The sequence below is a fragment of the Bombina bombina genome, chromosome 4 (assembly GCF_027579735.1).
Source record: "Bombina bombina isolate aBomBom1 chromosome 4, aBomBom1.pri, whole genome shotgun sequence".
Classification (NCBI taxonomy): domain Eukaryota; kingdom Metazoa; phylum Chordata; class Amphibia; order Anura; family Bombinatoridae; genus Bombina; species Bombina bombina.
Genome location: NC_069502.1, coordinates 820766757 through 820781916, shown reverse-complemented (window position 1 = coordinate 820781916; position 15160 = coordinate 820766757). Strand labels below are relative to the sequence as shown.

At 39.4% G+C, this 15160-nt stretch overlaps 1 protein-coding gene across 1 annotated transcript in view; it reads left to right on the top strand.

Moving 5' to 3' along the window:
• The window catches only part of LOC128657110 (gastrula zinc finger protein XlCGF17.1-like), a 57287-nt gene extending 53408 nt beyond the window's left edge, over nucleotides 1–3879 (top strand). Inside the window, exon 3 of the mRNA XM_053711357.1 lies at nucleotides 2957–3879. Coding sequence (XP_053567332.1) covers nucleotides 2957–3663 — 707 coding nt within the window. The 3' untranslated portion in view covers nucleotides 3664–3879. The remainder of the gene's footprint in view (nucleotides 1–2956) is intronic.
• Nucleotides 3880–15160: the final 11281 nt, after the last annotated feature.

Genomic DNA, 15160 nt, shown 5'->3' with positions numbered 1-15160 from the left:
CACGAAGATATATCAATTAATATCTTTAAAACCGATTGTTCGACACTCTCTAACGTGGTGGACAGATCACCATCGTTTAATTCAGGGGGCTTCTTTTGTTCTTCCGACCTGGACTGTAATTTCAACAGATGCAAGTCTCACAGGTTGGGGAGCTGTGTGGGGATCTCTGACGGCACAAGGAGTTTGGGAATCTCAGGAGGTGAGATTACCGATCAATATTTTGGAACTCCGTGCAATTTTCAGAGCTCTTCAGTTTTGGCCTCTTCTGAAGAGAGAATCGTTCATTTGTTTTCAGACAGACAATGTCACAACTGTGGCATACATCAATCATCAAGGAGGGACTCACAGTCCTCTGGCTATGAAAGAAGTATCTCGAATTTTGGTTTGGGCGGAATCCAGCTCCTGTCTAATCTCTGCGGTTCATATCCCAGGTGTAGACAATTGGGAAGCGGATTATCTCAGTCGCCAAACGTTGCATCCGGGCGAATGGTCTCTTCACCCAGAGGTATTTCTTCAGATTGTTCAAATGTGGGGGCTCCCAGAGATAGATCTGATGGCCTCTCATCTAAACAAGAAACTTCCCAGGTATCTGTCCAGATCCCGGGATCCTCAGGCGGAGGCAGTGGATGCATTATCACTTCCTTGGAAGTATCATCCTGCCTATATCTTTCCGCCTCTAGTTCTTCTTCCAAGAGTAATCTCCAAGATTCTGAGGGAATGCTCGTTTGTTCTGCTAATAGCTCCGGCATGGCCTCACAGGTTTTGGTATGCGGATCTTGTCCGGATGGCATCTTGCCAACCATTGACTCTTCCGTTAAGACCAGACCTTCTGTCGCAAGGTCCTTTTTTCCATCCGGATCTGAAATCCTTAAATTTAAAGGTATGGAGATTGAACGCTTGATTCTTGGTCAAAGAGGTTTCTCTGACTCCGTGATTAATACTATGTTACAGGCTCGTAAATCTGTATCTCGAGAGATATATTATAGAGTCTGGAAGACTTATATTTCTTGTTGTCTTTCTCATCATTTTTCTTGGCATTCTTTTAGAATACCGAGAATTTTACAGTTTCTTCAGGATGGTTTAGATAAGGGTTTGTCCGCAAGTTCTTTGAAAGGACAAATCTCCGCTCTTTCTGTTCTTTTTCACAGAAAGATTGCTATTCTTCCTGATATTCATTGTTTTGTACAAGCTTTGGTTCGTATAAAACCTGTCATTAAGTCAATTTCTCCTCCATGGAGTTTGAATTTGGTTCTGGGAGCTCTTCAAGCTCCTCCGTTTGAACCTATGCATTCATTGGACATTAAATTACTTTCTTGGAAAGTTTTGTTCCTTTTGGCCATCTCTTCTGCTAGAAGAGTTTCTGAATTATCTGCTCTTTCTTGTGAGTCTCCTTTTCTGATTTTTCATCAGGATAAGGCGGTGTTGCGAACTTCTTTTGAATTTTTACCTAAAGTTGTGAATTCCAACAACATTAGTAGAGAAATTGTGGTTCCTTCATTATGTCCTAATCCTAAGAATTCTAAGGAGAAATCGTTGCATTCTTTGGATGTTGTTAGAGCTTTGAAATATTATGTTGAAGCTACGAAATCTTTCCGTAAGACTTCTAGTCTATTTGTTATCTTTTCCGGTTCTAGGAAAGGCCAGAAAGCTTCTGCCATTTCTTTGGCATCTTGGTTGAAATCTTTAATTCATCTTGCCTATGTTGAGTCGGGTAAAATTCCGCCTCAGAGAATTACAGCTCATTCTACTAGGTCAGTATCTACTTCCTGGGCGTTTAGGAATGAAGCTTCGGTTGACCAGATCTGCAAAGCAGCAACTTGGTCCTCTTTGCATACTTTTACTAAATTCTACCATTTTGATGTTTTTTCTTCTTCTGAAGCAGTTTTTGGTAGAAAAGTTCTTCAGGCAGCGGTTTCAGTTTGAATCTTCTGCTTATGTTTTTCGTTAAACTTTATTTTGGGTGTGGATTATTTTCAGCAGGAATTGGCTGTCTTTATTTTATCCCTCCCTCTCTAGTGACTCTTGTGTGGAAAGATCCACATCTTGGGTAGTCATTATCCCATACGTCACTAGCTCATGGACTCTTGTTAATTACATGAAAGAAAACATAATTTATGTAAGAACTTACCTGATAAATTCATTTCTTTCATATTAACAAGAGTCCATGAGGCCCACCCTTTTTTGTGGTGGTTATGATTTTTTTGTATAAAGCACAATTATTCCAATTCCTTATTTTATATGCTTCGCACTTTTTTTCTTATCACCCCACTTCTTGGCTATTCGTTAAACTGATTTGTGGGTGTGGTGAGGGGTGTATTTATAGGCATTTTAAGGTTTGGGAAACTTTGCCCCTCCTGGTAGGAATGTATATCCCATACGTCACTAGCTCATGGACTCTTGTTAATATGAAAGAAATGAATTTATCAGGTAAGTTCTTACATAAATTATGTTTTTAATTTAGTTCGGTTTTTGACTAAGTGTGAATTCTTATAAATGGTCCGTAATGTCCAGTAAACTGTCCTTAAAGTGATGATAAATCCTAGCGTTTGTAAAACGCTAGGATTTACCATTGGAACAAATAAAGGGGACTTTCAGTCATGAAGTAAAACAAACTTCACCTCTCAGCCAAATAGGGGAAATAGCGTTCTGACGGTAGGCTGCCTTTAGCAGCTGAGAATGGCGAACACTTGGAACAAATAAAGGAGCTTTCATCATGAAGTATTTCATACTTCATAAATGGAAGTCCCCTTTATTTGTTCCAATGGTACCTAGCGTTTCACAAATGCTAGGATTTGCCATCACTTTAAGCCTTAGCATGAAAGCTGTGAAAGGTCTAGTTGTCATAGCGTCTTCTACAAGTGTAGGGCACTGACTAAATCAGAACAGTTTATATGTTCTCATGATAAAATAATTATGTAATTAATAACATTACTCCCATTGTGTTTCTTATTGACAGGTGAATTCACAAACTGCAATAATCCTAGTCATGATCAGAGTGCAGATTTTGGGAAATGTTTTCTTAAGAAATCACATCTAAAAATTTATACAGGAGGAAAAGGATTTTCATGTTCTGGCTGTGGGAAATCTTTTACTAAGAAATCAAATCTTTTTACGCATCAGAAAATTCATACAGGAGAAAAAGAGTTTTCGTGTTCTGGCTGTGGGAAATGTTTTACTAACAAATCAAATCTTATTATGCATCAGAAAATTCATACAGGGGAGAAAGCATTTTCATGTTCTTACTGTGAGAAATGTTTTACTCAGAAATCAAATCTTATTATGCATCAGAAAATTCATACAGGAGAGAAAGGGTTTCCGTGTTCTGGCTGTGGGAAATGTTTTACTAAGAAATCAAATCTTATTATGCATCAGAAAATTCACACAGGGGAGAAAGCATTTTCATGTTCTGACTGCGGGAAATGTTTTACTCTGAAATCAACTCTTCTTACGCATCATAAAACTCATACTGGAGAGAAAAGATTTTCATGTTCTGACTGTGGGAAATGTTTTACTCAGAAATCAACTCTTATTACGCATCAGACAATTCATACAGGGGGGAAAGGATTTTCATGTTCTGACTGTGGAAAATATTTTACTTGGAAATCAACTTTTTTTAGGCATCAGAAAACTCATATTAAAATAAATCAGAGCTTAACCTCCTAAGTGCAGAGGGTGGCATGTAGTTGTCAATCACACAATACCAAGTGCTCATGATGACTGCATGTGACCCCCTGGGGCGTGCAGTTTTGGAGCTGTTTGAGGCCCCTTCTGCACCTCAAGTGTTTATGAGGTGACTCCATTTGATTTAAATCAAATTGATTTAACTCATGATTTAAATCACTAGGCAGTAAGACTGATTTAAATAATGGTTTTAATTTTTATACTAGTACGTTTTCAGATTATTTTTTTAGTTATATCAGACCATTGCTGTTTTGGTTATATATCATTAGCTGTGCATAGATAGATAAATCATTGAAATGAATGAAATTATTTGGAGGTGAACTATCTCCGGTTTAATTGGTTAATCATTAATATTTGATCAACTTTTCACCTGTATTTTTTTTTTTTTGAAAGGAGAAAAATTATAACATTAATAATAAAAATAGAAATAACTTTATTTAACTAAAACAATAACATTATTTATTTTTTATGACACGATGAGTCCACGGATCATCTTAATTAATAATGGGATATTCACCTGCTGGTCAGCAGGAGGTGGCAAAGAGCACCACAGCAGAGCTGTTAAATAGCTCCTCCCTTCCCTCCCACGCCAGTCATTCTCTTTGCCTACGTTAGTGATAGGAAGTGGTAAAGTGAGGTGTTAGATTAGATTCTTCAATCAAGAGCTTATTATTTTTAAAGTAGTGCAAGATTGTGCTGTTTTGTTCTAAGGTGTAGTCGTAGTCCATATCAGTCTCTTCAGTAGAGCTTTAGTGGCTTTAGAGCAATGGGAACTTGTGGGGCATAATTCTCACTGCACCTCTTAATTATGATGCTGCCCTATCTTCTATAGCCTGAGGTAAATTTACTCAGACTTTTATTTCTCCACAGGTTGATGTGAGGGATAGGACCCCTCAAGCCTGTGAGCTGCCTTTGCTGTCAGGCAGATGTAAGGTAAGTGCTGCTTTTTTTTTCTGGGGCCAAAGATCAAAAGACTCAAAGGAAAAGTGGGCAGTTTTATTTACACTATAAGAAACATATAAGGCTCATTTAACAGGGGCACTTTATGTTTGGGACATCAAGCTCTCCTTGTATGGAGAGTAATTTGACAGCCATAACTGCAGGCTCTGGGGCTGGGAGTTAAGCTTTACTTTATAATCGCTATGGTGGTTATTTTTCCCAACGGCTTAAGCAAGCAAATAAGCCGGTCAGGAGATGAATGTACAGTAATGCCCACGATGGGCAGGCCTATCTGGTTTGCTCGCTTTTCTATAACTGCGTAGTACTCAGAGACACGTCTTCCGTTGCAGAGACTGCTGAATAGCGTGTCACTAAAAAAGCATGTTTATACAATTAAGCAGGCGATTCTAGTCTTATTAGTTTATGTGTTTTGTTGCTGAAGTCCCGTATTGTTCCAGCTCCACAAGAGAGAGAGAGTAAAATTCTGGTTGCCGGTCAGGTAGGCGCCTCAACAGGGTTACTGATATGTAATGGTGTCTGATTGAAATTAATTGGCATTATTTTTCTATGCGACATAGCAGAGTAAAAAAGTTACCTGTTTAAATTTAAAGGCGCAGTAACGTTTTTTTCTGTACAAAGTTTTTTATTCGTTTGGAGTTATTAATTCATACATAGTGAACAGCATGAACCAAGAAGCCTTGCAAGATGTCACTTGCTCCTTATGTTTGGATGTTAATGTGGAACCACCTGTCCCTTTCTGTCCCTCATGTATTGAGAGGACTTTAGCTTATAGGGAAAAGATTTTTTCTGAGCAAAACTTTTCAAGAGCGGATGCTGTCCAAGAGTCTAATGACGAGGGTGAAGTTATGCCACAGCTTTCTCCCCAAGCATCCCAAATTTTACCGCCCACACAAACAGTGCCCTGCACTTCTACTCTAGCACCCGCTGGAGTTACTTTAAAAGACATAGCTTCGCTCATGTCTTTACAATTTCTGATGCATTGTCTGCTTTACCATTGTTACAGGGCAAACGTAAGAGGAAAACCAGACATTCAGTAAGTTCTGATGCAATTGTTTAAATTTCGGCGGTACCCTCCCAAGGAAAATGAGGAGGGTACTACTGTAGCATCTGAGAGTGAGCTCTCAGATTCAGAAAGTTTATTGCCTCTGATGGACACAGAGGTTGTAACTTTTAGGTTTAAACTAGAACACCTCCGCCTGTTGCTTAGGGAGGTTTTGGTTACTCTGGACGACTGTGACTCCACGGTAGTGGTTGTCCCTCAGAAGTCTAGTAAATTGACCAGATATTTTGAGGTTCCTTCTTACTCAGACGTATTTCCAGTCCTAAAGCGAGCTTCGGAGATCATTACTAAGGAATGGGAGAGAACAGACACACTCTTTTCTCCCTCTCCTATTTTTAAGAAGATGTTTCCCATAGCTGACTCTTTCAAGGAGACAAACAGTTCCTAAGGTGGAAGGGGCTGTTTCCACCTTAGACAAGAGAACTACTATTCCCATAGAGGATAGTTGTGCTTTCAAAGATCCTATGGACAAGAAGTTAGAGGGTCTACTTAAAAAGAATTATGTTCACCAGGATCTGCAATGGCAGCCAGCTGCGTGAATTGCTACTGTCACTAGTGCAGCAGCATATTGATTTAATGCACTGTCTGAGTCTCTCTCAGGACTGAGACTTCCTTGGCGGAGATCCAAGAAAGGATAAAGGCTCTGAAGCTAGCTATTGCCTTTATTACGGACACTTCCCTTCAGATTATTAAGCTGGGAGCTAAGATTTCGGGTTTCTCTATTCTAGCCCGAAGAGCCTTATGGTTAAAGCCTTGGTCTGCGGACGTTTCCTCTAAGTCTAAGCTTCTGGCTATTCCTTACAAGGGGAAGACCTTGTTTGGACCTGGCCTATCGGAAATTATCTCTGATATCCCGGGAGGTAAGGGTCATCTCCCTCAGGATAAGAGAAACAAACAGAAAGGACGACAGAGTAATTTTCGTTCCTTTTGAAATTTTAAAGGATATTCTTCCTCTTCCTCCTCTAAGCAGGAACAGTCCAAACCTGCATGGATACCTAACCAGTCTTGGACTAAGGGAATGCAATCCAAGAAGCCTGCTATTGAATCCAAGACAGCATGAAGGGCATGCCCCCAATCCGAGATCGGATCTTGTAGGTGGCAGACTTTCCTTCTTCGCTCAGGTTTGGGTTTAGGATGTTCAGGATCCCTGGGCAATAGAAATTGTGTCCCAGGGATACAAAATAGAGTTACAACTTTCAATATTACCTGCAAACCAGACAGAGAAAGGCGTTTTTACACTGCATAAGAGACCTCTCCGCCCTGGAGTAATTGTCCCCGTTCCAGTATTGGAACAGGGTCAGGGTTTTTATTCTAATCTGTTCGTGGTTCCCAAATAGTACCTTCAGAACGATTTTAGACCTCAAGAGTCAAAACAAATTTCCCAGGGTTCAGTCCTTCAAGATGGAAACTATTCGTTCCATTCTTCCCTTGATCCAGGAGGGTCAATTTATGACAACAGTGGTTTTAAAGGATGCGTATCTACATGTTCCTATTCACAGGGATCATCACAAGTTCCTAAGGTTTTCCTTCCAGGACAAACACTTCCAGTTCATGGCTCTTCCTTTTGGTCTTGCCACTGCTCCCAGAATTTTCACAAAGGTTCTGGGGTCTCTGTTGGCAGTGCTTCAGTCACGAGGCATTGGGGTGGCGCCTTATTTGGACGACATTCTAGTCCAGGCGCCATCCTTTGAACAAGCAAGATCCCACACCAACATGGTGTTAACTTTCCTGAGAACTCACAGGTGGAAGGTAAATTTGGAAAAGAGTTCCTTAGTTCCAGACACAAGGATAATCTTCTTGGGAACCATAATAGACTCCCCGTCTATGAAGATTTTTCTGACAGAAGTCAGGAAATCAAAGATTATCGATACTTGCTTAGTCCTTCAGTCTACTCCCCGGCCGTCAGTGGCTCAGTGTATGGAGGTAATCGGGCTGATGGTAGCAGCAATGGACATCATCCCGTTTGCTCGGTTGGGGTCAGCCGGAATTAGATCTCATGTCATCACAACAGAATGCCAATCTCCTGAGATACGGGTCGAGGTCCAGGGACCACCAGGCGGAACTGATACATGCGGTTCCTTGGAACGTCAGTCTAGCATACCTATTCCCTCTGTTTGCTCTTCTTCCTCGGGTAATTGCTCAAGTCAAACAGGAGAGAGCCTCTGTGATCCTCATAGCACCTGCCTGGCCTCACAGGATTTGGTATGCAAATCTGGTGGAGATGGCTTCTCTGCCACCCTGGAGACTTCCGTTGAGGAAGGACCTTCTGATTCAGGGGCCCTTCCTTCACCCAAATCTAGTTTCTCTGAAGCTGACTGCTTGGAGATTGAACGCTTAATTTTATCCAAGCGGGGGTTTTCTGACTGGGAGATAGAGACCATGATTCAGGCTCGTAAACCTGTGACTAGAAGGATTTACCATAAGATTTGGCCTAAATATATCTATTGGTGTGAATCCAAGGGTTACTCATGGAGTAGAGTAAGGATTCCTAGAGATTTGTCTTTTCTTCAAGAGGGTTTGGAGAAGGGTTTATCGACGAGTTTCCTAAAGGGTCAAATCTCGGCTTTATCTATTTTGTTACACAAACGTCTGGTGGATGTCCCAGATGTACAATCATTTTGTCAGGCCTTGGTCAGGACCAGGCCAGTGTTCAAACCAGTTACTCCTCCCTGGAGTCTTAATTTAGTTCTCAAAGTTCTTCAAGGGGCTCAGTTTGAGCCTATGCATTCCTTAGATATTAAATTGTTATCTTGGAAAGTTTTATTTCTTGTTGCTATTTTATCTGCTCGTAGAGTGTCAGAGCTCTCGGCATTGCAGTACGAGTCTCCTTACCTTATTTTCCATTGAGATAAGGTAGTTTTACGTACTAAATTAGGATTTCTTCCTAAGTTTGTTTCTGATCGGAACATTAATCAGGAGATTGTTGTTCCTTCTTTGTGTCCTAATCCTTCTTCTCTAAAAGAACAACTTCTGCACAATTTGGACGTGGTCCATGCTTTAAAGTTTTACCTGCAGGCGACTAAGGACTTTCGTCAGTCTTCTTCTTTGTGATTTTCTCAGGAAAACGTAAGGGACAGAAGGCTATGGCTACTCCTCTTTTTGGCTGAGGAGTATCATACGTTTTGCTTATGAGACTGCTGGACAGCAGCCTCCCGAGTGGGTTACGGCTCATTCCACGAGGGCTGTTGTTTCCTCATGGGCATTCAAAAATGAAGCTTCTGTGGAACAGATTTGCAAGGCTGCAACTTGGTCCTCTCTTCACACTTTTTCAAAGTTTTACAAATTTGACACTTTTGCCTCTGCTGAGGCCGCTTTTGGGATAAAGGTTCCTCAAGCAGTGGTGCCTTCCGTATAGGTTCCCTGTCTTTTCCCTCCCGTATCATCTTTGTACTCTAGCTTGGGTATTGAATCCCGTTAGTAATTAGGATGATCCGTGGACTCATCGTGTCATAAAAAAGAAAAGAAAATTTATGCTTACCTGATAAATGTATTTATTTTTTTAAACGATGAGTCCACGGCCGCCCTGTTCTTGTAAACAGGTTGTTGGGTATTATAAACTTCAGACACCTTTGCACCTTGGCTTTTCCTTTCTTTCTTTAACTTCGGTCGAATGACTGGAGTGGGAGGGAAGGGAGGAGCTATGTATCAGCTCTGCTGTGGTGTTCTTTGCCGCCTCCTGCTGACCAGGAGGTGAATATCCCATTAGTTATTAAGATGATCCGTGGACTCATCGTGTCAAAAAAGAAATAAATTTATCAGGTAAGCATAAATTTTCTTTTTTCATTTTTAATGCTTGCCCCTCCCTCCTCACACTTAGGTCCTTGTACAGATCTATTCCACTCCAAACAATCTTCTATTCAGTGAGCTTTTAAAACTTTATATGGTTTGATTCTGTGTACATAGATTTGCAGGGGACCAATGGCATTAAAGGTAAGGAAAGTCAAAATTAAACTTTTATGATTCAGAAAGAACATGCAAATTTTAACAATTTTCTAATTGACTTCACTTCTCTAATTTGCTTTGTTCCTTTGGTATCCATTGTTGAAAAGCCTGCATAGGTACGCTCACTCAGATGCAATGCACTACTGTGAGCTAGCTGCTTATCACTGTCTCACTCATTGTATTCAGATAGGCCCAGTAGAGCATTGCTCTGCTTCAACAAAGCATTCCAAGAAAATGAATTAAATCTGAAAATTGTATGTTCACTCTGAAACCTAAAAGTTATCTTTCCTGATTATATCCCTTTAAGGTCTATTTATCAACTCTGTATGTTAATTTTATAACATTTTGCTGTGAAGAAGGGGCATGTTATTTCTGCAGACACAAATACATGGTTTAGAGAACTACAAAACCAATAATATGTGATAATATCTTCAATATTGAAAAATTGTCCAAAATGGATGTCCATGTGAATTGATTAATGGAATTAATTACCAAAAACAAAACATTACAGCCATGAATATTCAGCATCTTGCTATATAATTAAAAACTAATCTATATTTCTTTCATGTAATTGACAGGAGTCCATGAGCTAGTGACGTATGGGATATACAATCCTACCAGGAGGGGCAAAGTTTCCCAAACCTCAAAATGCCTATAAGTACACCCCCTCACCACACCCACAATTCAGTTTTACAAACTTTGCCTCCTATGGAGGTGGTGAAATAAGTTTGTGCTTGATTTTCTACGTTTATGCGCTTCTTAGCATTTTGAAGCCCGATTCCTCTCAGAGTACAGCGAATGTCAGAGGGATGTGAAGGGAGTATCACCTATTGAATTTTATGGTTTGCCTTGCGGGAAATCTTTTTCATAGGTTCTCTGTTATCGGTCATAGAGATTCATCTCCTACCTCCCTTTTCAGATCGACAATATACTCTTATATTCCATTACCTCTACTGATAACCGTTTCAGTATTGGTTTGGCTATCTGCTATATGTGGATGGGTGTCTTTTGGTAAGTATGTTTTCATTACTTAAGACACTCTCAGCTATGGTTTGGCACTTTATGTATTAATATAAAGTTCTAAATATATGTATTGTACTTATATTTGCCATGAGTCAGGTTTATGTGTATTTCCTTTTGCAGACTATCAGTTTCATATTTGGTAAAAAACATATTTAGGAAATATTTTTCTTACCTGGGGTTTAGTCTTTTTTTTCAAAATTGACTGCTTTTTCTTTAAATTTTCACAACCAAAATTAGGCTTGCGAGGTCGGAAAATGTTGGTTTATTGCGTCATTCTTGGCGTGAGAATTTTTGGCGCGAAGGTACGTTCGATGACGCAAATTCGTCATTTCTGGCGTCTTAGTTTACGCCGAGTTTCCTTGCACAAGGTTGCGTCTGCAATGACGCGAGTGTCTCATTTCCGGATGTTGTTAGCGCCAAAAAATTTCTGTTTTCTTTGTGCATCATACTTGGGGCCAAATAATTTAATTATTAAAACCCCATTCTTATATGCCTTCTGACTTTTTCTATGTCAGAGGGCTATGCTGTTTGAATTTTTTTTCCATTCCTGAAACTGCCATATAAGGAAATTGATAATTTTGCTTTATATGTTGTTTTTTTCTCTTACATTTGCAAGATGTCTCAATATGATCCTGTCTCAGAAATCACTGTTGGATTCTTGATGCCTGATAACAGTTCTACCAAAGATAAGTGTATCTGTTGTAAATTAGTAGAGATAAATTGATGTTCCTTCTTTGTGTCCTAATCCTAAAAATTCTTTGGAGAGATCCTTACATTCTTTGGATGTGGTAAGAGCTTTGAAATATTATTTTGAAGTTACTAAAGATTTCAGGAAGACTTCTAGTCTATTTGTTATCTGTTCTGGTTCTAGGAAATGTCAGAAGGCTTCTGTCATTTCCCTGGCATCTTGGTTAAAGATTTTGATTCATCAGGCTTATTTGGAGTCGGGTCAGGCCCCGCCTCAGAGAATTACAGCTCATTCTACTAGATCAGTCTCCACTTCGTGGGCTTTTAAGAATGAAGCTTCAGTTGATCAGATTTGCAAAGCAGCAACTTGGTCTTCTTTGCATACATTTACTAAATTCTACTGTTTTGATGCATTTGCTTCTTCTGAAGCAGTTTTTGGAGAAAAGTTTTTTAGGCAGCTGTTTCAGTTTGATTACTCTGCTTATGTTTAAGTTTTTTCTTTTCATTATGAAAATAAACTTATATTTTGGGTTGTGGATTAATTTTTTTCAGTGGAAAATTGCTGTTATTATTTTATTCCTCCCTCTCTAGTGACTCTTCTGTGGAGTTCCACATCTTGGGTATTGCTATCCCATACGTCACTAGCTCATGAACTCTTGCGAATTACATGAAAGAAAACATAATTTATGTAAGAACTTACCTGATAAATTCATTTCTTTCATATTGGCAAGAGTCCATGAGATCCACCCTTTTTATGGTGGTTATGATTTTTTGTATAAAGCACAATTATTTCCAAATTCCTTTGTTGATGTTTTTACTCCTTTCTTTTTCACCTCACTACTTGGCTATTCGTTAAACTGAATTGTGTGGTGAGGGGTGTATTTATAGGCATTTTGAGGTTTGGAAAACTTTGCCCCTCCTGGTAGGATTGTGTATCCCATACGTCACTAGCTCATGGACTCTTGCCAATATGAAAAAAATGAATTTATCAGGTAAGTTCTTACATAAATTATGCTTTTTTCACCTTTTATTGCAGATTTCTCACCCATGATATAAATAAAATAATGGTATAGTTTGAATCTGCTGGGTCTGCTAAAATAAAATAAAAAAGCAATAAAACCATAAATTAGGCTTACCAGATAATTTTCTTTCCTTCTGTACAAGGAGAGTCCACAGCTGCATTCCTTACTTTTGGGAATATTAAACCTGGCCACCAGGAGGAGGGAAAGACACCCTAGCCAAAAACTTAAATACTTCCCCCTCTTCCCTCATCCCCCAGTCATTCTGCCTAGGAACAAGGAACAGTAGGAGAAATATCAGGGTGAAAAAGGTGCCAGTAGAATAAATTAAAATTTAGGGCCACCAATTGGAGAATACGGGCGGGAGCTGTGGACTCTCCCTGTACAGAAGGAAAGGAAATTATCTGGTAAGCATAATTTATGTTTTCCTTCTTAATACAGGGAGAGTCCACAGCTGCATTCCTTAATTGTGGGAAATTATACCCATGCTCCAGAGGACACTGAATGCTAACGGGAGGGTAAAAAAGAGAGAAAAGAAAGAATCCTGGCAACCTTTACTTTGTGCCAGGACAAACCACGCTCTTCACACCAGAATAAGTAGGTCCTCCACACCTTATGATAGATGTGACGAGTAACCGGCTTACGAGCTTAAATGGAGTATCAATAACACTCTCAAAAAACCCTCTCTTGGCTAAGACTACTCCAACTTGATCATTTTCGCGGAGGAGACGCACCAAAATATAGCCGCTCCAGCGACAAGCGCCGCAAGTAAAAGCAAATATCTCAGGTTGAAACATCCTCTTTAACAGAGTTTTGATCCTTATATCCGGCGGCTCTAAGAATGACCAACTATCCTCACACGGGCTAGTGTTACGCGTGGCAAGCATAAAATTGAGCCAACCAAGTAGGGATGGGGAAAAGAAAACCCATCCTCATAGAGAGCCCGGAACCGGCATCCTTAAAAGGCAGACAACGGGAAGGGGATCTAATCCTGTCCCACTCGTCCTTAATAATGATTGCCATCAAATTTAGGATCCAGAGGTTCGTCTGGCAGCTCGGCCTTTGGAACCTCTAATGTAGTCAAAACCTCCTTTAGTAGAAAGCATAAACATTCTGTCCTAAATAAAATAAAAAACTCCACAAGCTGAGGATTATAGGCAGCAGACTCCAACCCTGAAAGTTCATACTCTGAAGTTTCAGAGAGAAACTCATCCTCGCATAACTGATCAGATATATCCGACAAATTACATAATGCTACCTTGGCAGGAGTGCAAGATTTAACCTTGCGCTTAGCAGTGCGAGGGAACGCACTAATGGCTGCAGACACCGCTGTATAAAACTGAGCAGTAACGTCTGGTGAAAAAAAGGGCCCCCTCCAGATGGAGGATTAGCAGTGCAATGGGAAGCTGCATGTGTATAAAAAGATGCATGTAGGGTGTGCACCTCACTGGGCGAGGACTCCTCAGAGGTGGGCGGCTTAGTGTTATCAACCATGTCAACCTTATTTGATATAATCCCCTTATCAAGGCATATGGAACATAATTTAGAAGGCAGATATTCCAGGGCTCCCTCACAATATAAAGAGGCATTACTCTTTGATGATCAGATAGATGGGGATAGAGAACTACACCTCAGACGAAGGGAAACCTTCTGGATACATACCCTACATTCACAAATTCCTTTTGGCTTGAACAAAGATATTGATTTGGCAGCCTTTTTAGTGGAGAAATAGAACAAATAGAGAATAGTATACATACATACTAATACATCTGTATATAACCATATGCTTCCACCAACCACCCTCGATATGTATGAAAATATTCTAAGGGAATGTATTTTTGACCATCAATATACATACTAGGATATAGATACCTACTTAATATCATTTGTAAACAATCTTCATTTTTACAAGAACACTGTAGACAATTTTACAGATCTCTAATGAAATTACTTATTAAATTCTCTAATTACCATGTGATATATTTATCCAAACTGTTATCCACCCTTTCTGGGAGGCGGACTTGGTCTCTAAAAAGAATATAGATTTTTATAATACTCTTTGCCCTAAAAACGGTTTTACAAATAGTGGTATCTTAAATATATTTATTGTGTTCGTTTCTTTATGTATATAAGAACTGTTTTTTATGTATGGAAGAACTGTTTTTATATGTAATATTTTATATCTCATAGTTTTAAATATGTTTAGAATCTCGTTCAAAGCATATGATGTTTTAATTCTTTTCATGTATACACAATGCCCTAATCAACTAAAATGAGGTAACAATGTATACACCATTTGGAATGAGCTGTAACATTGAGAAGGTTCAAATCATTCCCTATCGAAAATCACACTACCCTTATTAAAGTGTATTTATTAAAAAACCGGCACTCCATCATAGGTTGATATATCAGATCAACCAATTCACCTAGCCCAGTGTTTGAAAAGATTGAAAACACTAAAAATATAATGCTTATACAATGGAGCATTGACGTAAGCCCTAATAGATCTGTCAAAAAGCAGATAGGCAAATATACGCATGCGCTATAAGTAGTTACATGTTAGGGCATACGTATTAACATCCTATATATTTGTTTATACAAACTGGCGCCCAGTAGCATGTTGTAAAAAATCCCCCCAAAATAATCACTTATATGTCATCTAAGGAGCAGAAATGCTCAGTGATCGGGGAGTTTTAAAGCAATCTATTTCCGATTCTCTAATCGGATTGGCCCATCCTGAACACACCCCCGCCGCGTTTACTAACACATTGAATCGGCAGTATTACGC